This window comes from Sebastes fasciatus, chromosome 9, assembly GCF_043250625.1.
Source record: "Sebastes fasciatus isolate fSebFas1 chromosome 9, fSebFas1.pri, whole genome shotgun sequence".
Taxonomy (NCBI): domain Eukaryota; kingdom Metazoa; phylum Chordata; class Actinopteri; order Perciformes; family Sebastidae; genus Sebastes; species Sebastes fasciatus.
The window spans coordinates 4,557,428-4,584,342 of record NC_133803.1 but is presented as its reverse complement, the minus strand read 5'-3'; the positions used below and the strand labels follow the sequence as shown (position 1 = coordinate 4,584,342).

The 26,915-nt window shown below is 44.0% G+C and overlaps 1 protein-coding gene across 5 annotated transcripts in view; it reads left to right on the top strand.

Moving 5' to 3' along the window:
- Positions 1-26,915, top strand: part of akt3a (v-akt murine thymoma viral oncogene homolog 3a) — a 91,331-nt gene that overhangs the window by 52,955 nt on the left and 11,461 nt on the right. For all 5 annotated transcript variants that reach the window (XM_074645603.1, XM_074645601.1, XM_074645602.1 and 2 more), the window contains 8 exons: positions 309-434; positions 9,077-9,188; positions 14,404-14,548; positions 15,935-16,066; positions 16,247-16,312; positions 17,904-17,972; positions 21,713-21,835; positions 22,542-22,670. In XM_074645603.1, coding sequence (XP_074501704.1) covers positions 309-434; positions 9,077-9,188; positions 14,404-14,548; positions 15,935-16,066; positions 16,247-16,312; positions 17,904-17,972; positions 21,713-21,835; positions 22,542-22,670 — 902 coding nt within the window. The remainder of the gene's footprint in view (positions 1-308; positions 435-9,076; positions 9,189-14,403; positions 14,549-15,934; positions 16,067-16,246; positions 16,313-17,903; positions 17,973-21,712; positions 21,836-22,541; positions 22,671-26,915) is intronic.

Below are 26,915 nucleotides of genomic sequence, written 5' to 3'. Positions count from 1 at the left end.
GCACTGTGAGAGTCATAGAGATACTCTGTGTGTGTGTGTGTGTGATATCCTTTGGACAGATGAGGGGTTGAGCGGACAGGCTCTTATCCGTCAAGGGAATAAAATCTGTATTTAAAATCATCATCGTTATTGCCATTAATACTTTCCATATCATCACGATCGTCATAATCATCATTACCCCTGAGTGCACTATTATTGCCTTCAGAATCATCATCATCACTGTAGCCCTCATGATCTGAATCTGTGTCCGATTGAACATGTTTGACTTTAATCTCCCTCCCTCTCTTTGCATCTGTCTTTTTCTTCAGGTGAATATATAAAGAACTGGCGGCCGCGTTACTTCCTGTTGAAGACAGACGGCTCCTTCATCGGCTACAAAGAGAAACCTCAGGACGCCGACCTGCCCTACCCCCTAAATAACTTCTCTGTAGCAAGTACGTTACCCACCACGCATGTATCAAAATAGCCTCCAGGCAGGCACTGTGCTCTAAATCCTACTGTACCTGTATCTTTAGATTGTTTATACACAGAACGGCCACATTGAGTGGGAGAACCGTTGACCATCTGAAGGATGCAGCTTTTAGATTCCTGACGCACAAATTTGGACCATATTTATTTTTTTTGTTATGTCATCTCACATTTTATTTGGGCTGTCCTCGACTAAAGAAATTCTTAGTCGACTAACACTCATATGATTTTGTTGACTGATCGGTTTGTTGATTTAATCGACAGATCTGTAAAACTGAGTTTCTCCACAAAGAATCATGCACTTTAATTAATTTTGTGTTTACCTGAGATGTGCTCATAAGTTTCTTGAAAATATGTCATTCAGAATGAAAAAATAATAATAAAAATGACTAATCGAATAAAGAAATCTTAGTCGATTAAGACCAAAACAACCAATTAGTCGACTAAAAGGCCCAGCCAGACACACCAAGCCGGCATCAAAGAACTAGCGGCGATGAAGGCCGACTGCTGCGTCGCCTTTGTCTCATTTGAACACACCGCAAAGACGACAGCTGACGGACAGTTAGCACGTACGTTCTGCGCCTGCGTGAGAGGAAATAACTCTCCACACCAGCAGGCGCCGGTAGTCTGTATTCGTCATTCAAAAAGGGAAACCGGAAGACCGAGGACGGCGAATATACAAGCCGTTGTTATGATACGTACATGAAACAAGACGTCGTCTGCTGACCATTTTCACACCACTCTCACTCACCACTTATATGTGTGTTGGAGTGATCAGATGAGATGAAGATGAAAAATGAGAAGAGCCTTCTGTGTTTTTCCTCTTGACTTTACTTGTCGGCTTGCTTTCCTCACTTCCGTTTCTCTTCTCGTGTAGTGATTCGTTTAAGCTGAACAGCCAATCAGAGTGAATAAGACGAGCTCTGCGGCTAAAAAGCCTCCGACACGGGCAGACTAGAGCCGACAGTGCGGGACACGCCGCAAATACTAGGCCAACAGACGCTCCCTGATCGCCCCAAACTGTCCGACGGATGACTGGGTTGGTGTGTCCGGGTCCTAACGCTACGTCCACACTGGGAACGTCAGGAGCGCGTGGTGTCTGCGTGATTCACGCGTCGGGTGTTCACACCAGCTGCATTTCAGCTGCGTGTCTGCTGCGTTTCTGCTGTCAGCCCTTTCTTTCTACATAGAGTTTGCCTTTCATAATGGCCATTTGATTTCATTATAAATGTAATTTATATTTATTTTAGACAGAGAAAGGTTAAGAAACGTGTGGTAATTTGTAAATAATAGTAATAATCCACAATTAAAACCCAGTACTATATTCATTCATGGAGCTCTCAAAGTCACTGCATGTTCCACAGCACTGTCCGGCACATATTTCAGAATAAAAGCGTGTGAAATCTCGTGTTTAACAAATGAAGGAATTCTGTCCATAGAAAAAACGCTTGAGGACTTTTATTTTGAAATGAAAGCAGGAAGTGTTGATTTACAAATAAATCTTTACTTTTTTTCATCTCCGTAACATATTCTACAGATATAGAGATCGAAACAGTGGTAATGTTGCTGGTATGAACAGTCAATAGATCACTTTCACTGTCTGTTGTTGCTGTGAATCCCGCGCGGCTAGCGTCAAAAACAGAATCTCTAGAAGAGGCGCAGCTGACACGCAGCCGAGCCACGCGTCTCATGCGGGCAGTTTAGCTGCTCTAACCTGTTAATATGGACGCTGAAATAAAAAACAACAGGTAATGCAGCCGCCACGCGTTCTTGACGTTCCCAGTGTGGATGAAGCTTTAGGAGGGGAGCAGACCTACATTTTTCTGTCTTTGCTGTAAAAATACAGTAAAATGCTTCAAACTGTAAGCAGGGTTAGAGAGAGTCAGAGACTAGTAGCAATGTGTCCAAGTACAAGTCCAAGTTACCCATACTTCCCTTTAGGTGCATAATTAACATTGCTGATTATACTGTGACTCACTGCAGGGAACATTTCAGTTTAGAACAGAACCTCTATAGGTGTTAAAACATCTGTGTCTTGCTCTAGGACGCTTCAGTAGGGACATAAATACATGTCTTCCAGTTGAAGGACACATAATAACTTACATCTGCTAATTGATTATATTATTATGCAAATCACCCCTGTCGTGTAAATTGCCGTGAGATGTTACTGAAATGGCCCTGTGGTTTCATCACACAGAGCCGCGGTGAAATGGCACAACAGTTTTTGCGTCACTTTCACTCACGGCAGTGACAAAACATCTTGCCAGTCATCAGTCTGCACAGCGTCAGTATGCTTTACAGAATTCACCGAGGGGCTCTAATTAACCATTTATCAGTATATCATCTGTCTGCACCTGGTTAACAAGCTCCACAGCGTCTTTGACATGTGTAATTAACCAGCTAATGAGTTAACAAGATTAATTTTAATGTCTCTCAGTCTCATTATACCACCACCATCAACTCCCATTGTTCATACAATAAATGCAGATTGGCAGTAAAACTTACTGTCTGCTTTCCAGGCGTTCAGCTGTGGAATAAATACAGTGGTCACTCTAACAACTGTGTCTCATAATCTGATAGACTTTCTGATAATTTATTGGACTCACAAGATGGTTTTTGACATTTAGTCTGACAACACTTTTACTTTTTAAGACACAACACATTTTCAATTTGACAATTAAAGACAATGAGACTGGTCAAGCCTTGCTATTAGCAGTAGGCTATAGGGATGCATCGATGAATTCCAGTATGTAATGTATATAGTATAAACTAGGGATGCACCGAAACCACTTTTTTCAGGCCGAGTATAAGTACAAGTACTTACATTCGGGTACCTCTCTGTGCCAATAGAGCGAAGGCCCTTCCCGGGGGACGGGGCCCCGTCGACACGACTGTCGACCGGGGCGGACTGTTCTTCAACTGCGTCGTGCCCCCAGGGCGGGGCTAGGCCCACGTAAAAGGCACCAGGGGTCTGCAGCGATGTCTGCAACCCACCCGACCCATCTTGAAACACGGACCAAGCGCACGCGCGAGTCAGATGGTGCAAGCAAACCCCCATGGCGCAATGAAAGTGAGGGCCGGCGCGCGCCAGCCCAGCGGGGTCGAGCGCACCACCGGCCCGTCTAGCCCGCACCGTCGGGGAGGTGGAGCGTGAGCGAGTTGCGATAGGACCTGAAAGATGGTGACGAGAGGTTAACGTCACGCTGCCGTAAAGTGGTATCGGTGCCGTTGTATCGGAGCCGTTTTGCGAGTACGAGTACATGAGCACAGTGTTGGACCCGATACCTGATACTGGTGTCGGTATCGGTGCATCCCTAGTATAAACACATAGAATTGAATTGAAAAGTTCAGCCCCATTGTCACTGTTACTCGATCTAGATATTTGAGTCAGTATTGGCCCGACATCCGATGGCTATTTAGAGTCCTAAATCTACAGTATGTGTTTATGTTTGAAGAAGATCAGGCTTTTTTTCTTTTATTCCCCCCCTACCGTACGGTAGCTATCACACTAGTGATTATTACACTCAAGAAATGTACACAGCACACTGATTCAGACTAGATGTTTCAGTAATAATGGTGGTTCTACTCTAGAAGACCCAAATATGGAGCTTAGTTGAACACCATATACAGTAATACTGTCTCTTCTGGGTAAACATGACAATGAGATAATAACTTTATTTAACAAATATTGTGCTGAATAAAACAGATAAAAACATACAGTATATCATACAGCATATGGCTCATAATAAATAAATACACGGAGGCATGTTGTGGAGTTGTTTACTCTATAACATACATGAACATAATCTGATAGATGCCAAGCTGGTGTTTCACCTCTTGGCACGAGGTCTGATGCAGATGCCACTTTGTTTACTTGCATATATTCATATCAGGGCTGTCGAAGTTAAAGCGATAATAACATGTAAAGGCTAATTTGTTTTAACGCCACTAATTTCTTTAACGCATTAACGCAATTTGCACAGAAAACCCAAGGAGTCCATTGGTACCAACCATGTCATACTAGCTTGAAGGAGGATAAATAACACTCCAAACTTAGGCTAAATTTTGAGGAGGAAAAACTGGCATGGCCATTTTCAAAGGGGTTTCCTTGACCTTTGACCTCAAGATATGTGAATGTAAATGGGTTCTATGGGTACCCACGAGTCTCCCCTTTACAGACATGCCCACTTTATGATAATCACATGCAGTTTGGGGCAAGTCATAGTCAAGTCAGCACACTGACACACTGACAGCTGTTGTTGCCTGTTGGGCTGCAGTTTGCCATGTTGTGATTTGAGCATATTTTTTAATGCTAAATGCAGTACCTGTGAGGGTTTGATAAGAGGATTAAATACTTGACAAATCTCCCTTTAAGGTACATTTTGAACAGATAAAAAATGTGTGATTAATTTGCGATTAATCACGATTAACTATGGACAATCATACGATGACATATTTCAATCGATTGACAGCCCTAAAATTAACGTATAATAAAAATGAAACTGAACAGGTGTAGTCAACTAAATCTTGTCAGGTATTTTAGTTGAATGGCTTTGGAAGAGTGCTATGTGAAAATATCTGCGGAACAGTGCAGTGGAGATTGTTGATGGAGGGGACGATAGGAGAGTACAGGAGAGTAGGTGCGAGATGAGGGGCGAAAAACAGAAAAGAAAATGATGACGAATGGTAGAATGCGAGCTGATACCTCAGAGAAAACGATAAAGAATGGCACATCAAAGGACGTAGGAGGAGAAAGAAAGATAGGGAGTCCGGAAGGGAGGACAAGTACGGAGAATGAGCGATGGGAGTCGATCGGAGGGGGCAGAGGAAGAGAAAATTGGAGAACGTGGGGAGGAAGAAAGGAAGAAGAGAGAGGACAGAGATGGAAGGATGATTAGGGTGGAGAGCAATGGATGGGAGATGGAGAGAGAGGGATGGAGAGATTGGAGAGTGAGGCTTTTTTGGATGAAATATTGGGGGGGGGGAGGAAGGGAGGATGAGGGAGGAGAGGAGGATCATCAGCGCTGAACAGACACGGAGGAGGAGACGAAGACAGGATTGGAGAACGAGGAAAAAAAGGGGGAGAGGAAAAAGAGTTTGCGTGGAGGACAAGCCAGGCCATACATCCGGCCCCGGCTGCTTGGCACAGCACTGGCACTGCCACATCTGTTGCCCAAAGCTGGGAGGCCAGGTGGCGTGTGTGTGTGTGTGTGTGTGTGTGTGTGTGTGTGTATGCGCGCGCGTGTATACATGTGTGTGTATGTGTGTGTTTGTTTATTTGCATGTGCGTGTGTGTGTGTGTGAACAACAGAAGTGGTCAGATGGAACAGAGATGGTACAGGCCTGTTCCCTGCAGAGGGACTCATACATACAAGCCTGTCGCTCACACACACACACACACACACACACACACACACTGATGCATGCACTCACATACACCCACTAAACTGCTACACAGATTTCACAATTGCCTGCTGTGGCAAACAACCCATTTTCAGTCAACATTCAAACTTCAATATCACTTTTACGTGTGTGTGTGTGTGTGTGTGTGTGTGTGTGTGTGCGCGCGCCCGCGTACATGCATGCATGCGTGCGTGTGTATGTCCATGTGTGGGTGTGAGTGTTTTTTGGCGTCAACCATAGCATGACCTTGTTTTCTGGCAGCACAGCAGGCCATGTTCACCAGTCAGGTAGTGACTTCTTTGTGTGTGTGTGTGAATTTACATCAAAACTCTGCCATGTGTACAACCCGAGCGGCGTTGTCATTAACCTTCCTGTCTATATTTAGGCTGAGCCATGACGTGCTGCGCCGTGCCACACTAGAAACAGAAAGCAATTGGGAAAGAAGGGATAGCCGAGGATGGAGAAGAAGGGAATAGGAGTGGAGGAGAGAGGGTGAGGAGAGGACGACAGGACATGAGAGGAGAACAGAGGGGAGAGGGAGACACAGGGTGATGTATGTAGAACAAAGAAGAAGTTGGGGTGGGGGGAGGTGGGGGGTGAGATGAGAGGACAGAAGATGGATCATTATGCTCTTTTACATGAGCTCTCGTCCCCAATAAGCAGAGAGAGACTGCTGAGGGACAATGAAGATGCATTCCTTCCCACAGCGCGCTCACAGCCCCATCTGGCTATGTGTGCGTACGTTTCTGCCGTTTGTGTACTGTATTATGCATTTGTGTAATAACGGCCTACTGTATTGCCCATTTTCACAGAAATGTGTCTCTTCGGATATTCGCCAGATGCGTATGTGCCGCAGCACATAATATCCCTTGGCACAGGAAAGCACCTTTTATTTGAATCACCGGTGGCTGAAGTTATTGCCTATTTTTAAACTAACAAATTTAAAAACCCAAGCTGCGTCTTTTCATGATTGTACAGTTAACAGCAACACAAATGTCTTTGGTCTGTCTGAGTTCACTTACAGGCCTTTTTCACAGCAGAAAGATAAATATATAACAAGAATTTTCATAAGCAGGAAAAGCACAGGTGCAGCTGATGACAGGGTTCCTACGCAGTGTGGAAAAGTATGGAATTTGATTTTGGTATGGAAAAACATTTCTGTTTCCTGACTATTGCCCCTATTCTGTTTTCTAAAATATAAAATTCATAATTTATAAAAATAAATTGAAATAGAAGAAGTGTTTTTCATGGCGTTGAGCAGCCAGTGCAGCCAAAATGTTTACCACTGTGTGAGTGAGTGCTGGCCAGAGCTTAAAGCTTCAGTAGGCAACAACTTTCTGGCATCATTGGGCAAAAATCCCATAATAACCTTTCAGCATATTGTAATTCAAGTGTTCTGAGAGATAACTAGACTTCTGCTCCTCCTCATGGCTCTGTTTTCAGGCTTTAGAAAATCTAGCCCGTGATGGGAGACTTTGACCAATCACAGGTCATTTCAGAGAGAGAGCGTTCCTATTGGCTGTGCTCCGGTCATGTGAGCGGTGCTTGGCGTTCCCTCAAGAGATCTCAACATGGCTGCCGGGTCACAAACGTTCTCATTTTACAGCTAAACCGTGCACTACAAGATGTTTCTGAAAACATTTGAGGAGAGAGATAGGCATTAACGTAACATAATATTAATTCATATTTGATCAGCGCTGCCTAGTTTGACCGTTTGGTCGGAGTTCGCAAGTGATCGCCTATGATGTGCTGCTGAATTCTGCCTCTACGCCTGTATGTCACAGCCAGGGTCAGCGTGTACATATAGACGAACTAGGCAACTACCTAGGGTGGCACTTTTGGCGGCGCAATGAAGGTCAACTATTCATCGTGAGCAAAATAACAATAGTAATATAATAATAAAAAGTAACCAAAAGCAGTACCTGCAGGCAGACAGCACAGAGCGGAACGCTGCCTGTCAGACTGGGACGTTTTCGTTGAAATCTGATTGGCTCAGTCATTTTCATCATGAACTTCACGAACTGTGACTCGTGTTCCAGCTCACCTCCGCTTGCCTGGCCAGTCTTGTTTAGATTCAGTGCAGTGGCGAGGGGCTTATACAAACTGAGGAGGAGGTGTCATCCACTATGAAGTGTCTCAAAGGTCTTCAGCATCATCAGATTCTCTTTATACCACAAAAACTGTAGAAGTGTTAAAATTACTGCCACAAAATTAGGGGGCGCGAGCATAAAAGGCCTCTCAATCTCAAATTCCCAGGATGGATTTCTATCCCAGTCGGTCCCTGTTGCTAATAGAGGGGGGCAGAAGTACATGTGCCGGGCCTGGTCACAACCTGCAATACAGCTTTGCCCCAGCTGCAAGGTGTTTGGCAGTGGAACGTCGTCCAACTTTCTGTGTAGGGCTGTGCACTGAGCGGCCACGATGGGTAAATGCAAGTTTTTCTGAGGGCTGGCTCTACGATCCCAAATACAAAGCCTGGTTGGTTAACAATTCCAAATGGGAAAAGAAAGTTGGATGGAAACTTTGTGTAAAATCTTATCACAGCATCCTCTCCGAGTCACAAAGTCAAATATAGACTGAGAAATCTACGGAGAGGACTGGAAATTTGAGTCTGGAAACTGTGAAACCCTGCTAATACCATTAACAATGGCTCTGTTCTATTCAAGTGTCGCAGTAAGCTGTGACAGTGAGCCAGCATGCACGATACCAGGACCCTAAAACTTAAATGCAGCTACATGTTATTATTTACACCGGTGCTTTTCCTCGTCTAACATGTCAAAATGTCTTCCAAGGGGCAGTTACCTGATTTTGCTCTGATTCTTTTAATCCAGCGAAGAATGTGATAAATAAAATGAAAAAAAAATGCAACAATAAGAAAAACAAAAGAGGACAAAAATGAAACCGCCAATCCACAAAAAAGACATTAACAAACCTCATACACACTCACATACATTGGCTCATAAGCCAAAACAGAAAGGTTTACTTTTAACATGGACGCAGGTGTGACTGATATCAGCTCATCAGTGCAGGACCTAACTACTTGTCACTAAAAGCAACCTCATCAGATCTGAATCTTATTCTAGGTACAGTCAGAAGCTCCTACCTCTTCCCAGTTCTGTTTACTTCCTCCTCTTTGTGCTATTCAGCACAGAAACATTGTTGTAATTGTACTAAAAAGACTTTTCCTCTGGCTGCCCATTTTCAGAATGTCAGCTGATGAAGACGGAGAGGCCGAAGCCAAACACCTTCATCATACGCTGCCTCCAGTGGACCACCGTCATCGAGAGGACCTTCCACGTGGACTCGCCTGACGAGAGGTCAGTTCCCCTAAAGACTCTCAGTTCTTAGAGCATCCTCCAGTCAATGTTGGTGTTCAGTGAACAACGAGGATGTTTTCCTTCATGGTAACAGCGTCCCCCTGAATCTGTCTGACAGCTCTAATCTTATATATCAGCCTGAGTCTGACTTGATTCAAATTTAGATGCTACTAGGATTATTTAGCCAAAACCTTTCTTTAAAGCCAGAAGTGAAACGTTCACTTTTTACGCACAGTTCAGAGCTTTTGGACCAACAGGTTATTGAATGCATACTGCCTATATTACCGTAGACAGCCTGATGTTTATCTCACAGCAGCAGTTTGGATGAAAAATGTATATTTAAACTAGTTAAAACATATCAGGTAAAGGGACTCTCTGGAAGAATCAGAAATTGCTTGTTAACAGTGACACCTGTGGCCGTCAAGTCAACGAAAGTCAGCGTCCTGTTACTACGGAGACGTGTAGACGCGGAGTGAGGTGACACCCACGAGACTGAACGTGATTGACAGGCATCATGTTGATTAATGTTAGCAACATTAGCAGCTAAAACACAATTTCACTATATATTTCACATGCTGGCAGTAACGTTAGCTTACCAGACGAAGGTCCCTCCATGACTCGAAGGCCCGGCAGATGTTGATCCTAGTAACAGGGGAGACACTGTAGTTTTGATCTCCTGGGCCGGAGTCGATAACGTTACTCTCTCCGGAGTTAATCCCCGCCGTCACTCAACTCAGCCAACCTATTCACACATTGGCAATAAAAAACGATTAAAACACGTTTATATTATACGTGTAAAAACTTACATACAGAGCCTTTAAAACACCCAAATGTTTCTAAAATCATACTTTTAAAAATAATATATGAGGAGGATTTTTGAAATCACACTTTGGTGGGGGGGTTGCCAAACTTAATTCTGTTTCAGTTCAACTTAAAAAACAAAAAAAGATTATGTACAAATTCTGTACAGGTCAAATAAAGACAAACTTTTAAATGACCATGACATTTGACTAAACATAAAAAAAAAAAAAAAAAAGATCTATATAATGTGGGTAAAAGAACTGTATCATCAAGGGCAGAGGTATGTGTGAGGTTTGTACTGGAGAGAGTTTTTTTCTTTGGTGTGTGTGTGTGTGTGTGTGTGTGTGTGTGTGAGGGGAAAGAGAGAGGGTGAGAGAGACAGAGTGGAAAGGAGACCTTTCAAGTAGCGTTGGCATAAATTCTCCAGCTGCTCAGTTCCTTTCTGAGGAGCTGAGGTGTTTATCTCCAGAAAATGAACAGCTTTGCCCAGAAGACCACAGATGCTTCTGTGCATCCTTTTGAGTTTGTGTGTGTTTTAATGTGTGTGTGCGTGTTGCAGCTGTCTGTCCAACTTTGTCTCTGTTATTTGTTGCTTTTATAATAGTTTTACCTCCAGATAATCAAATTAGACATTTCAGAGTTAACATAAAGCTAATAACTTTCTATCAAGTATTTTATAAAGTCAAGTGTATACGATAAGCAAGTGGGCGACTGCAGGCTCCAGATGTGTGTGTGTGTGCGCATCATTGAAGTTTAAGTGGGTTGAAAAGAAGAGTGTGTGTGCCACAACTGGGTGTCTGTGCTTCTGTGTGTTACTGTATTTGTTGTACTGTACCAGCGCTGGCAGGACTCCAACTACCACAGCCCCAGCCGTGAGCAGAGAGGGTGGCACGTGCTGGCATGGTGCCCGACTGTAGGCAGGCCCATTATCTCTCATTAGCAAAAAAAAAACTCATTATACAAAAAAACACTCTAACCAAGAGAGAGAGCATTTATCTGCTGCCTGACCTTGAGAGAGTTCCCATTGCTTTTCATGTAGCTACACGCACACACACTCACATCACGGGTGCCACAAATTGAGTGCTCCATTGTTGTAGATGGAGTGTAACTCGAGTTTGCCCTTGTTTTGGAGTGTGTAGGGTACGCTCAGAAGTCTTTTTTTGCAGTAGAAAGGGATTCAGATCTTAAAAACACACACTGCTCTGTTTAGGTTCAGATGGATGTTCTTCCAGATCCCTCAAGGAAACATATGGGCTTCTAACTCCAAACAAAACAAAAGACACAAGGGTGATCGTTTGGGAGTCAAACAGGTTTCATTATTACGATCTCCTCTCGGCTCACACTGGGTATGTGTTGTGTTGTAATGTTTGAAAGTGCACACTCGTAAATCCCAACTTGCTTTCTCCGGAGTGCTGAGGATTTCTGAATATTTGAATATCATCTCTGGTTCACCTCTTTAGTGTTTTCTGCTAACATGTAACCCTTGCATGTACAGTAGCACAGGATTAACACTGTTTGAGTGGAGATCAGTCAGGGAAATCAAAAGAGAATTCTTTCTGAAGCCAGTTCAGTCCAGAGGAAACAACATTTTCTGCTTTTCGTTTTACGTTTTAAATCAGAAATATTAATAAAGAACCAGGGCTGTCAGTTGATTAAAGTATTCCATAGCGATTTATCGCTTGATCGTCCATAGATAATCGCGATTAATCGCACATTTTCTAACTGTTCAAAATGTACCTTAAGGAGATTTGTCAAGTATTCAATACTCTTATCAACATGGGAGTGGGCAAATGTGCTGCTTTATGCAAATGTATGTAAATATGTATTATTGTAAATCAATTAACAACACAAAACAATGACAGATATTGTCCAGAAACCCTCACAGGTACTGCATTTAGCAATAAAACAATATGCTCAAATCATAACATAGCTGCTGTCAGTGTGCTAACTTGACTATGACTTGCCCCAAACTGCATGTGATTATCATAAAGTGGGCATGTCTGTAAAGGGGAGACTCGTGGGTACCCATAGAACCCATTTACATTCACATATCTGGAGGTCAGAGGTCAAGGGACAACTTTGGAAATGGCCATTCTAGTTTTTCCTCGCCAAAAATCAGCGTAAGTTTGGAGCGTTATTTAACCTCCTTCACTCTATCTTCTCTTCTCTTCTCTTCTCTTCTCTTCTCTTCTCTTCTCTTCTCTTCTCTTCTCTTCTCTTCTCTTCTCTTCTCTTCTCTTCTCTTCTCTTCTCTTCTCTTCTCTTCTCTTCTCTTCTATCAGAGCAGAGGGAAGCTAGGCCCCGTTTATAAACCATTATATTCATCATCGTTAAATGCAGTTAACGTATCTACACATTCTGATGCATGGCTGGCCTTCTGCTACTGATGATGGTCACACACACACACATACAAAATCCAACTCACACACTTTCTCTCAACAGATGTTGAACAGCACCGCTAATGGAAAGTCAATGGGGAGGAACAATGTTAGCAAACAACAATGCATTGTTCCCTCTAATGCATGGGTGTGCATTTACATTTACATACACGCAGACACTTACACACACACACACACGTACACACACGCACACACACACACACACACACATGCACAGACTGGTAGGCATTAGTTCTGCTCCATGATCATTGCTCATTTGGTTGATTCTCTAGTCGACCATGTTTCCTCTCTGTTGAACAAATAGGTGTTTATGTTAATTGAAAACACCTCAGCGCCTTTAAAAACCTGGTTGAATAAGTGCACTCGCCATCCTATCGGAGAATCTGTGACCAGGATCATATTTTACACCTGTGTAATGTATTGTTACCTGGGCTGGTTTCAATTATGACCTACTTACTCTGTGTATGTACGTTTGCACTGTGCTGGTAGATCAGTCAATGCATTTTAAGCTGGGCCAACACAGACAGGACGTAGAGGCAATAACAACAGGAAAAATTGTACAATATATTGCTGTCTGATAGGATTGACCTTTGATACCTTCGCTTCTAACCTTCCAATGTTCATTTTCTGCTGAGACTGTATCAGATTGATGTTTATTCAAGTTAAAGCCTTGACAATGTGACTAAAAACCATTGTAACACAATATTTTGCGTAGCAATATTGTGTCAATACACGTACGTCAAGTATCGATCTTTTATTATATAAACTATTAACCTCTTAACAATCTGCCGCTATTCTGTCTTTCAGAGGTTGTAGCGGGCTCAGTCTTGAAGCAAGGGTCATATGAAACTAGGAAACCTAAGGCTTGTCGGGAAGAACGCTAAATAACTCTCCAAAGTTACACAAAATTTTGGCGAGGACCAACTGGCATGGCCATTTTCAAAGGGGTCCCCTTGACCTCTCACCTCAATTATCTGAATGAACACTCTGAGATGAACACAGTGAAAACTGGATCTTATTAGATCAAACTGATGTTGACAAACAGCATACTTTGCAGTAAGAAAAACATAATAAATCGCAATATATCTTATTGAATGGCATATTGCTTGTTACAATTCCTCTGAGCCCAAAGTCATGTATTCAGATTGCTCGTTTTTATTTGGCCATCAGTCCGACTCCCCCAACGATATTCAGTTTATTATCAGATATGTCCAAAATAAATAAATCCTCACATTTGAGAAGCTGGAACCAGCAAGTGTTTGGTTAGTTTTGCTTGAAAAATTACTAAAATGAGTAATGGATTACCAAGATGGTTTCTGATTAGTTTTCTGGCAAACAGCCAACACATTGTTGCAAACTCTAAACTGGACCTTCCAAAAATGGAAGAACATGAAATGGAAAAACAATCGTAGATTGTATATAAGAAGTGGACGTGGTCAACCCATTGGTTTGTGTGCTGCCGTTTTGAAGCCTCAAGTTCAGCATTTTGGCCGTCGCCATCTTGGTATTTGACTGTCGTTATCTTGTTTTTTTGCACCCAGAGGTGACAGGACAGTGTGGAGCTAAGTACAACCGAACGCTGAATAAGACATTTTTAGGCGACCAAAAATGTTACACACTGTGAAGGGTTAAAGTTGTAAGACGAAAACACAGACACTCCCCGGACAACTCTGCGGTAGCGACCTGTCAATCATAAGGTAGCCCCGTCCTAAAGCATCCCCTGCTTTATGGTCTATCTGACTCTAAATGGGACCGTAATTTACTAAATGAACATCATGCTGTATTGAAGAAGACTTGAAACTAGCGATTGAGAGCATAAACTCATGTTTACAATGTTTACTGAGGGAATAAATCAAGTGAGAAGTAGGCTCATTTTCTCAGAGACTTCTATACAATCACATTTCTTTTTGCACCTCAGCATTGGCTTCACTTTTCAGACCCGGAGGTTGCCGCCTGGATACAGTAGGTGTTGGTGCTTCCCCTAAACTTTGTCTTGTTGTGTGTTGTAAACTCAGAGATGAGTGGACAGAGGCCATCCAGATGGTGGCTGACAAGCTGCAGAGACAAGAGGAGGAGAGGATTCAGAGCAGCCCCACTTCCAACATCGACAACATGGTCGAGGAAGAGATGGACATCTCCACCACACACCACAAACGCAAGGTAACAACAGACACATATTCTCACACATTCAAAATACAGAACTGATTCCAGCTGTGATGTTTGCTGTTCATTGTCTTGAGATGTTCCCCTGAGTCACAGGTTTGTGAAATAGCCCCTGTAACAACAAGGGTGTGAATTATTTTTTTTTCCCGAATTAAAGGCAAGTAAAAGCAATCATGCAATACAACTTTTGTACCGATACGAGTACTTCTCTGTGCCAAAAGACCCTCGTTAACAGCCAGCTGGAGGGTGTGAGGCATACGAGGTTGTGCGCCGTGACCGGCTCTAGGTCGGCTTGGAAAGGCTCGGGGCGAAGGTAGCTCGCGGCCGCGGCTTTACTGCACTACCCGCCCGGACCTCGCCGCACCATGGACAAAGGGCTCGCTGTGCCCTCTTTCCCTGCTGGGTATGGCCCCTGTTCCAGGTGCGACTTTCGACCGGGGCGGACTGTCCTCAGTACGCCCCGACGGTGTCGTGCCGCCAGATCGGGGCTCGGCCCACGTAAAAGGCGCCAGGGGTCTGCGGCGATGTCGGCAACCCACCTGACCCGTCTTGAAACACGGACCAAGGAGTCTAACGCGAGTCAGAGGGTGCAAGCAAAACCCCATGGTGCAATGAAAGTGAGGGCCGTTGCGCGCCGGCTGAGGTGGGATCCCGGCCCAACGGGGTCGGGCGCACCACTATAAAGTGGTATCGGTGCCGTTGTATCAGAGCCGTTTTGCGAGTACGAGTACATGAGCACAGTATCGGACCCAATACTGGTATCGGTATCGGTCGCTAAGATCACTTAATGTCATCCTAGAGGGACCGTTAACATCACTACTAAACGCATCATCACTCTGTTGCTACAGGCAGGGTATTAAAACTCTTTATTTTTTTGGTACAGACAGACCGAAATGTGTCCGTAGCACTAAGTATCGAAATCTATCAAGTATGGAAAGTTGGTTGTATTTATTTTGTAACGTGCGACAATTTTGGACGAAAAAATACAGACTTGGTGTGCAAAGGTCTTAAAACAAGACGATTGTGAGACGGCACCAACATTACAACACAATGACGCTTTGGTGACTAAAACTGGACTAAAGTGTTTTGAGTTGTTGTTGACCTAAACTAGACTAAAACTGGGTAGGATGAATATGACTAAAATGGGACTAAAATGAATAAGCATTTCCGTCTTAAGCCTAAGACTAAATCTAAAATAGCTGCCAAAACGAACACTGACTCAGTCTCAGGTATTGTATTATTGGAAATAGCATTGAAACGTCTCAAACGATACACTGCTCTATACTGCCAGTTGGACATCAAAACATCCAAAGGCCGTAACATATCAACTATTCAACTTGAAGCATAGATGAACTGCTGACATTCTGCGTTTCCCTCCTCAAGACAATGAGCGACTTTGACTACCTGAAGCTGCTGGGAAAGGGAACATTCGGGAAGGTGATTCTTGTCCGAGAAAAGGCCAGCGGGAAATACTACGCCATGAAAATCCTTAAAAAAGAAGTCATCATAGCCAAGGTTAGTCTGGCAGACTGTTCATCCTTTTTACTGTAGTTTAAATGAAACTAAAGTTGGTGGCACTAAAGCCTTTTATTCTGACTACTTTTAATTTTGAGGACAGATGTCTGTATCTGATGTTTTTAATGCGTTTCATGGAGTGCCCTTCAACTGGTTTCTTTTTACCGTTTATCTGTGCAGGATGAAGTGGCTCACACACTCACAGAGAGCAGAGTGCTGAAAAACACCAGACACCCCTTTCTCACTGTAAGTACCTCATAGACACAAAGATTCAGACATATGCGCACGTGCAAACGTACCGACATCTGTAAGGGCGCATGTCGCGTACGCAGACAGCATATTGATCCTATACGTACCTGAGTCTCTCGAGGCTAATTACGAGTTAGACACCAAATTGTTGTAAATTAACGACCGCATCTGTTAGCTTTATGCTCCGTCTTTGATGTACACAAACACACACATAAGCCGCTGCTCCTTTCTATCGCACTCCCTGGAAACGCACACACACACACACACACACACACACACACTGTCATGAGAGAAATTACAGTTCACATCTGAGTTTACCCCTGTCACACCTGCAGCCACAAAGAGACTCCTACCAACTGTTCTTTTGTTTAGCAGCTTTCTCCCTCGAAAGAAAACACACACACACCTATTTGCTTTGTATAAGCAAATACAGGCATGAGCAGTTTGAAGCCACGAATGATCACATTTAGCCGCCCCTGCTGTTTTAGCTCGAAATTGGACCGGGCTTCTCGCTGCGTGCAAAATTGTTCACTCACTCACTTCACTGTGTTTTGTATCGGGAGTGCATGTAGAAGTCGAATACATAATGTATTATTTGGTAAAAATCAAGAAACAATATTGGATGCTTGTCAACTCCGTGCAGAAATAAAAGAGAAAGCTGTTGTGTCAGTAAACGCATCATGATAATTAGCACTCGATTAGTAAAAATTCGGGCTGTCCGTCGATAAAAATATTTAATCAGTGATTGTGCATAGTTTATCGCGAAATAATTAATAACACATTTTTTTATCTGTTCAAAATGTACCTTAAGGGGAGATTTGTCAAGTATTTAATAATCAACATGGAAGTGGGCAAATATGATTTCTTTATGCAAATGTGTGTCAGTGTGCTGACTTGACTATGACTTGCCCCCAAACTGCATGTGATTATCATAAAGTGGGCATGTCTGTAAAGGGGAGACTCGTGGGTACCCATAGAACACATTTACATTCACACATCTTGAGGTCAGAGGTCAAGGGAAAACTTTGAAAATGGCCAATTGCCAGTTTTTCCTCGCCAAAATTTAGCGCAAGTTTGGAGCGTTATGTCAATATCTTCATGATAAGCTAGTATGACATGGTCGGTAACAATAGATCCATCAGGCTTTTCTAGTTTCATATAATACCAGTATCTTCACTCTAGCTTTAAAACTTAAAAATCACAAGTTGCGTTGATGTGCTAAAGAAATGAACGCATCATTATTGCGTTAACTTTGACAGCCCTAATTATTTGGCAAAATCAAGAAACAATATTTGATGCTAGTCAGCTTTGTACTGAAATAAAAGAGAAAGCCAGTGTGTCAGTAAATGCATCATGATAATTAGTACTTGATCAGTGCCGATCCCTTGTACATTACTTCCCCCATTGCACTGTGGGATCATTTGAGTCCACCATATACTGTAAAGATTTAATACATCTGGCAACACAAGGGCAAAACATTTACTAAATAAACAAAGCAGCAGACGCAATAAACACGGACTGCACAGTGGAGGAAACGGAATCAGTTCAGCTCTATAAATGATGTTTGTGTGTGTGTTTCTCGTTTCAGTCATTGAAGTATTCATTCCAGACTAAAGACCGCCTCTGTTTCGTCATGGAGTATGTGAATGGAGGAGAGGTAAGACACACTCTCTTACATGCACACATACACACACACACACACACACACACACACACACACACACACACACACTTTCACGATGCTTGTGCTGTATGTGGTTACCCATCTTGGTGTTACTACAGTACGTCGAACAGCCAGTTAAACCACAACTCCACCACACCAACTGACAGCAATTATTAGGCTCTCCACCTATTCTACTGTAAGCTCAAAGCTGTGTTGAAACTCAGACAACGGAAAACTGGCTATAACTACATATTGACATGTATCTTTTTGAATAAAAAAAAGATACATTTTTTAGCTCTTTTTTCTTCATTTTATGAGTAAATATTAATGATAATAAATAATAATGATATATCAGGGTTATTACAAGTGTACTTTTCCATTGGTGTAGATACTAGTGTTGGTCGATAACAAAATAGAGTGTGTATGAGTGAGTGAAATATTATTTCAAAGATTATTTCCTAAACATTGGTTTGGGTTTATAAATGTCTTTAACAGATAAATAAACTATACATCAGACCAGCAGATACGGGTATTTACCACAAAGTCAAGGCCGCGCCCCCTTTTAGGGGAAAGAAAACTGAAGATCCCATAGACTTCAATTTGACGATTGTTTGGATTGTAATTTTGACAAGTTGGTATGCATTCATCTCTTGTTATACAAACGTTTGTTTTATACACACGTCTAATAACGATTTTACGACCTTGCCTGAATCTGAGCGTTCGTGATACCTTAATTAATGAAGGTTGATCGCCGCCATGTCCCTTCAGCCTTCTTTCATCCAACACAGTGGTGGATATTGCTTATCCAGACTCCTCTACATATTTGATTGAATCCCGTTAGGCTAAGTGTTGTCAGTAAATAACCAACGTGTTAACAGCCAACTGTTTGATCTATAGGCTGAGATTTGGTTGGAGACGTCAGTCCGTTAATGTCTGACTGTATTACTGCAGCAACCTCCAACTCAAGCTAACTTTAGCAAGCCATGCTAATCACTGTCTGCAGCATCATTTAGTGATTTACCACCCTGACAGTGAATATTCACGTATCGTATGTGCCTCAGATCTCAGTGTAAGCCTCGGTTAACCCGCTACACAACAGCTTTTCATCATTTTCTCTCCTGTGAGCCATAAAGGCTCCAGCATTATATCTTACTTATGTGGGACAGGGGAACAAATCAGAAATCAGCATTTTGGGATTTGTCGTTGGTACAACCAACTAGGGATGCACCGCTACCACTTTTTTTCAGACTGAGTACAAGTACAAGTACTTACATTTGGGTACTCGCCGATACCGAGTAGCGATACGAGTACTACTCTGTGCCAAAAGACCCTCGTTAACAGCCAGCTGGAGGGTGTGAGCGACACACGGCAGGCTGGGGAGTCCCGCATACGAGGCGGTGCGCCGCGGCCGGCTCTAGTTCAGCTTGGAAAGGCTCGGGGCGAAGGTGCATCCCGGGGCGGGGGCCAAAGTGTCACCGGGGCGGACTCTCCTTAGTGCGCCCCAGGGCGGGGCTCGGCCCACGTAAAAGGCGCCAGGGGTCTGCGGCGATGTCGGCAACCCACCCGACCTGTCTTGAAACACGAACCAAGGAGTCTAACGCACGCGTGAGTTATAGGGTGTAAGCAAACCCCCGTAGCGCAATGAAAGTGCGCCCAACCCCGGCCCCGCGGGGTTGGGCGCACCACCAGCCCGTCTCGCCCGCACTGTCGGGGAGGTGGAGCGTGAGCGCGTGCAATAGGACCCGACAGATGGTGACAGGAGGTTAACGTCACACTGTCGTAAAGTGGTATCGGTGCCGGTTTACGAGTAAGAGTACATAAGCACAGTATCGGACCCGATACCTGATACCCGATACTGGTATCAGTATCGGTGCATCCCTACAACCAACTACACAGCAACTCTTCAGCATAGCGTTATTACTATTACCGGTTTGTTTAAAGTAGAAGTTTGGAGACACGTTTCAACTTCTTCTGGTTACTCTGTTGCCGTCTTTGAGGGACATTGATTGTTTTCTCCCAAAAGGGGGGCGTGGTCACGAGAGCCCGCCCTGGATGACGTGTTGCCGGTCTGATGTATTTTCACACGGGGAAACGTGTGAGTCTGCGACAGCAGCACAGCAGAGGAATGCTAAGACGTGCAAACACTCAAGAAGTGGCGAAAGTTTGACTGTTGGATTGCTTTCTAACACAGTTAATGTGCCAACCAACTGGCCTCTCGCTTCTCGTCTCTCTCTTTTCAGTTCCATTCCTCTCCTGCTCGCGTCTATTTATGAACACACCTATGGGGCAGATACAGCCAGAATGACAGTCGGAGACGAAATGAGTTTGGATTCCCCCACTTTTCCATTTCTCAGATTTTTAATCGGGCCGTTTTTGCAATCTTGGTTCATTCCCTCAGTGTAACTGTCACCTGCTCCCCTCCCAGTTAGTTAGGCAGTTCAGCCAGCGCCAGGCCTGAGCAAACACACACATACACACACACACACACACACAGAAAACACCAGCAAACACACACATACTTAGACAAACACACACAGAACATTTTTACCTCAACGGACAAATTGTGACCACACATGCCTCGCAAACACACACACACACACACACACACACACACACACACACACACACACACACACACACACACAACCCATTACAAACCTGCCACAGTCACAGCTGCCAGTACACTGATGAAGGCCCACCTGTCGTGTTACCCCCTCTCACCACACCCCCGCCACACACACACACACATTACACACGGACACCATTTGAGCAAGGTGGTCTGTGAGCATCACTCCAGCGGCCATATGCAAACCTCCCTGAACAATTAATGGGGAGATGTGCGGCCCTTGGCCTCATGGGTAATTTGTACAACTTGACTGGTGCGCCGCAGCAGGCTGGTGTCATTTCGGTGCCACATGTGTGTAGCCGTGTGACAGTGACAACTTGACAACTGACGGCTAGGGAGAGAGTAAGAGAGAGAGAGAGAGAGAGAGAGAGAGATATGAAGGGGATGTGAGGTGAGCGATTAAAAAGGCAAGATGGAGGAGAAACGGGAGGTCACGCCACCTGGGAAAAAAAAACAAAAAAACGAGTTGTGTACTCTTTAAAGTATGAAAATAAGCTTCTTGCCAAAAAACAGAGAGGGATGGATGTGAGAATGGAGTAAATGAAGACAGAGGCTCAGGGGGCAAGGCCAGTTAGGCCACTAATGAGTGCTGCACTGGAGGCAGTTGAAATGGGAGGGTGTGTGGGGGGTGTGTGGGGGGTGTGTTGGCGGCGGCGGCAGCGGCGGTCGGCCTGTCTTTAACTAGACTGGTGTATTGATTAAACCCTTGATTTGGCCCCCGTCGCCGAACTCCACGCCAGCACCGTGCCAACCTAGCCCAGAGGGTAACGTGGAAGAGGTATGCGAGTGTGTGTGTGTGGTGAGGGGGGGCTGCTAGATGAGGCGCCAGCTGCCGAGCGCCTCCACCCGCCCTCCTCCGAGACGCCCCCCCCCACCCCCCCAGCCCCTCTCCATGCGCACCCCTCACACACACACACCCTCCCCTCCGCTATCTATCATCTCAATATGGTGCGGGCAGCCAGTTTGTGTTGTGCTAATTTCCTCCAATAAATCAGTAATTATTGCTGTGCCGTCCCTGCTGTCTCTCCCCTCTCTCTCTCTCTCTCCCTCTCTCCCCCCCGCCCTCTCTCTGTCTCACCCTCTCTCTTCCTCCCTCCTTCTCCCGCAGCTGTTTTTCCATTTGTCCAGAGAGCGGGTGTTCTCAGAGGAGCGCACGCGCTTCTACGGCGCCGAGATCGTCTCGGCACTCGACTACCTGCATTCAGCCAAGATTGTGTACCGGGACCTCAAGGTAAACAGAAAACAGAGAGGGGAGGCTGGTTTGGGGGGCATGGATGATGAGAGTGATCGGATATTTGAGGGAAAACTTTTTTTTTTTTTTTTTTTAAGCCCCCTCACCTTGTGTTCCACAGTTTTTTGTTTTCATCCAGGAGGAGAGGAGTGGCTCAGGATGTGTGGTAATTAAAGAGAGGGACGGGGACAAGCTCACACACACATAAAGCAGTAAAGAAGTGTGGGAGGTGGAGGCAGGCAGGGAGGGGGGGTGGGAGGGGAAGGAGGGAGGGAGGCTGATGCCACAGAGGTAGAGAGGTAGATGGCTCTTTCTGAGCGTCTGCCTGGCAGCCTTGGCCCCAGCCCTGCTCACAGCAGCCAAGAAAACAAAAAGGAGAAAAAGCAGACAGAGAGCGAGAAAAACACTTCAGCCATTAAAATTAAAAGGTTGAGTGGCTCCACTACACGCCTGAAGTTTATTTCCCTCCTCTGCTTGTTTGTGTGTCTGGTGTGTGTCTGTCTGAGTGTGTGTATGTGCGGTAATGCAATATGGCTTTCCTTACTTGTAAAACTTTGACACCACCGTACAGAAAAAGCTATTTTTCTAGTTACTTTCATTGAAATATGATTCAAAACCTTTGATAAAAAGCATTCATTTTCCACTGATTCTGAAGGTGAAAGTTGTGGAAATTGAGGTGTTTTTTGTTTTTTTGTTTCCCTTCCAGTTAGAAAACCTGATGCTGGATAAAGACGGCCACATCAAAATCACTGATTTCGGCCTCTGCAAGGAGGGCATCACAGACGCTGCTACCATGAAGACTTTCTGCGGCACGCCCGAGTACCTCGCACCTGAGGTAACTTATTTTACTTTCCTTATCTGTTTTCTTTTTTTCTCTGTTTTTTTTTTTAATTTCTTTCGCTCTCATTCTTTTCCTTTATCTTCTAAGATGTTTCTGAAGTATTTTTTCCACTTCTTCAGTCTCACTCTCTCCTCTTGCTTTGATCTTCACCACCATGTCACCCATCTGTACACCATGTAGCCCTGTTATGCAGCAAGTTAAGAGTGCAACAATAGAACGACCATTAATCCCTGCGACTCTACCAACACAAAGTAAGGTATGAAGTATGAGGTCAAATATAAAGCCACAGCATCTACTACTACTGACAACCCTAGGAGAAGGAATAACAATAATGATTGTTCCTTTTTATTTAAGATTAGATATGAGCATCAAATTAAAAGATTCCATTCACATTACTGTCACTGACTATTACAGTAGACAGTATATGTTGTAAATAGGGCTGTCAAAGTTAACGCGATAACACGTTAACACAAATTTGTTTTAACGCCACTAATTTAATGCAGCACAGGCTCAGTTTTAAACTTAGAAGGAAGATAACGGTATCATATGAAAACTCGAGGAATCCGTTGGTACCAACCACGTCATACTGGCTTGTTGCAAAGGAGCTTAAATAACGCTCCAAACTTGCGCTAAATTTTGGCGATGAAAAACTGTTCTCAAAGGGGTCCCTTGACCTCTGACCTCCAGATATGTGAATGTAAATGGGTTCTATGGGTACCCACGAGTCTCCCCTTTACAGACATGCCCACTTTATGATAATCACATGCAGTTTGGGGCAAGTCATAGTCAAGTCAGCACACTGACACACTGACAGCTGTTGTTGTCTGTTGGGCTGCAGTTTGTCATGTTATGATTTGAGCATATTTTATATGCTAAATGCAGTACCTGTGAGGGTTTCTGGACAATATCTGTCATTGTTTTGTGTTGTTAATTGATTTCCAATAATAAATATATACATTAATTTGCATAAAGCAAGCATATCTGCCCACTCCCATATTGATAAGAGTATTAAATACTTTATGGTAGTTGCATGCATTATGTACAGGAGGTACAACCATATACTATCAGTTCAGGGTTATGGTTAGTGTAAGTTATGTAGCATTAGTCCACCATCTGCTTACCGACCTAAATATTAGTCAATCACAAAACAAAATAGTGCAAATATCAAATGTGTGTTTAAAACCGAGCACATATTTTGGTTACATTATGAACATGTGCAGTGTGCAATTTGGTCTAATGGCGATGGATTTAAAGAACACATCCGCACAACAATGTAGACTCTTTATAATATGATATAATAATAATAATATAATTGCATGAATCAACTGATAAATGACGTACATCTCAGGGACTGTGTAAAGTTCTGTAAACTGAGCAGATTGACTGAGAGCATCTGTGGCATCCACACATACACCGTACCCTCAAGTCATGAAGTGATGTACTCTCTCGCCACCCCTTACCCATAATACCCTGCGTTTTGTAAGGACTCTGATGTTTGAAACCTTCTTACAGTGGAATTTATGCATGCACATTTTAATTTGCAGATTTCACAGGCGAACACTTTCCATAATATCAGGGTGAACAGTAAATATGCAGCTTATGCGTGTGAATGAGGGTGTTGGTTGAATTGGAAAAGGGCACAGCACAGCGCTTACACACACACACACACACGCACACACACGTAACTACATTCTTGTAATAGTTTTTTTGCAGCATTTCGCTGTCCAGCCATCAGCGCTGCTTCACTCGAAGGCCAGCAGATCAACTGGCGAGAGCGCTGCAGCACTGTGGGTGGTGGAGACAGAGCGATGTAGATGTGGAGATGAAGGCAGGAGGAGAGAGGCATAGTGTATATCCCACTTGAAAAAGTATGGAGGACAATTTGGCGCAGCATTTTGTGCTTTTTTTTAGAGTCCCTTCCTTTGTGTGCCAAAAGCTGATTGGAGGCTGTTGGTTATTTTTCACAGGATGTGCGTCTGTGTGCATTTATGTGTGTGCGCGCGTGTGTGCGCCGTGTGTGTGATTGCAGTAGAAAGTGCGGGCTAAAGCGAGGCAGATGGCGGCAGATGGGCGAGGTTGGAGGAAGGTGCTCGGAAAAAACCTGGAAATCTACACCACCGCCGCCGCCACTCACCCGCCCGCACGCTCTGCTCGCCCGCCCGCGTGTAAAAATAACACAGTTTGCTCGGAGCCAAGTTACAGAGATGCAAAGTAGCCGGGATTAAAAAAGAGAGAGGGGGAGGTGGGGGGGTTGAAGACAGAGGAAGATGAGAAGGGAGAGGAAATATTTCAGGGTTACGGGAGTGAAATTCAGACAGTTCCCATGTTTGCCGTCAGTGAAAAGGGCAGATGAGAAGTGAATAAAGAAGGTTTGTGTCTGCTGCGTGCCTGAAGGAGCTCACACACAGACGCTTCAGCAACACAACGCTGTAAAGTGAATCAGCCGAACTCGTGAAGCGTTATATCAAAATGTTCTTATTTGTTTCAAGGATAGACAATCGATTCAAATATTGAATCGCAAATTAATCACACATTTTTTAACTCTTCAAAATGTACCTTAAAGGGAGATTTGTCAAGTGTTTAATACTCTTATCAACATGGGAGTGGACAAATATGCTGCTTTATGTATGTATATATATTTATATTATTGTAAATCAATTAACAACACAAAACAATGACAAATATTGTCCAGAAACCCTCACAGGTACTGCATTTAGCAGACTCGTGGGTACCCATAGAACCCATTTTCATTCACATATCTTGAGGTCAGAGGTCAAGGGAGCCCTTTGAAAATGGCCATGACAGTTTTTCCTCGCCAAAATTGAGTGTAAGTTTGGAGCGTTATTTAACCTCCTTCGCGACAAGCTAGTATGACATGGTTGGTACCGATGGATTCCTTAGGTTTTCTAGTTTCATATGATGCCAGTATCTTCACTCTAACTTTGAGACTGCGGGCTCAGCCTTAAAGCTAGACCTAAACCTAGAAATACAAACAACCTAAAAATCGTAAGCTGCATTAATGCATCAAAGAAATTAGTGGCGTTAAAACGAATATGCATTAATATAGCGTTAACTTTGACAGCCCTAAAAAAGATGAATGGACAATAAGCAGTGTTGAGGTCCTTGTAAAGGGATGCAAAAACAATCAGAGAAAACACATGGGAAGTGTTGGGCACAATGTTGGGCATTGTGATTTTTGTTCTTATACTGTAACTGTAAATGCTTCATAAACACAGCAGCACAGTCAGCCGTTAGTAAAACATTGCGAAATGTCACAACAGTGTCGACATAAACCTAGTTCCAAACGATGACACTGTGGAGATAGGAGGTCTCTGTGTGACACCGACAATATGGGAGCGTGTGTTCACTGTGCCCAGTATATGATGTGTTTGTGTTCCCAGTAGCCTGCTGGGTATCTGGGCTGGTACAGCCACAGGCTGTGTGTGCCCGTCCCGTCCCATCTAGTCCTGTCCAGGCTGCCAAAAGCCCCCGCCCCGCGAGCAGCATCTAGTTGCCACATGGCTGCCCCAGTAGGGACCAGGACAGGACAAGACCTTCTTTCTCACGGCTGCTTTTAATCAGAGCTCTTCTTCTTCTTCTCCTTCTCTTCCTCTTCTTTTCTTCTTCTTCTCTTCTCTCCTGCTGATTTCACTAATTTGTTACTTCTGCCCGTCTTGTTCTATTTATTTGTCCTGTCTGTTTCTAAAATATACACATAACCACACGTACTGTACACACACTCACACTCCCATGCCTCCATGCCTAAGGCTGTGGGGCAGCATTCTGGCTCTGTGTGGATTAATCTGCTCCCTGCCTGCAACCGAGCTGCCACCACTTTCTTTTGGTCCCAGGACACACACACACACACACACACACACACACACACACACACACCCACACCCTCTATTTACACCGACATGCACATACATATACATGTCCAACTGGACTGCTTGCATTTGTATACATTTCTGTACCTTTTTGTACAAAGACTCGACACAGCCCTGTAGATCAACATTGAAAAACCGCCTTGTAAGCTGCTCTGAATTTCATAAATGCACACTGTGTGTGTGTGTGTGTGTGTGTATGTGTGTGTGTGTGTGTGTGTGTGTGTGTGTGTGTGTGTGTGTGTGTGTGTGTGTGTGTGTGTGTGTCCCTCTTCAAGCTGCAGGGACTGAAACACCAAACATCTCCTAGTTTGCCTCACTCTCAAAACTTTATGAATTTGATGAGGACGGATAA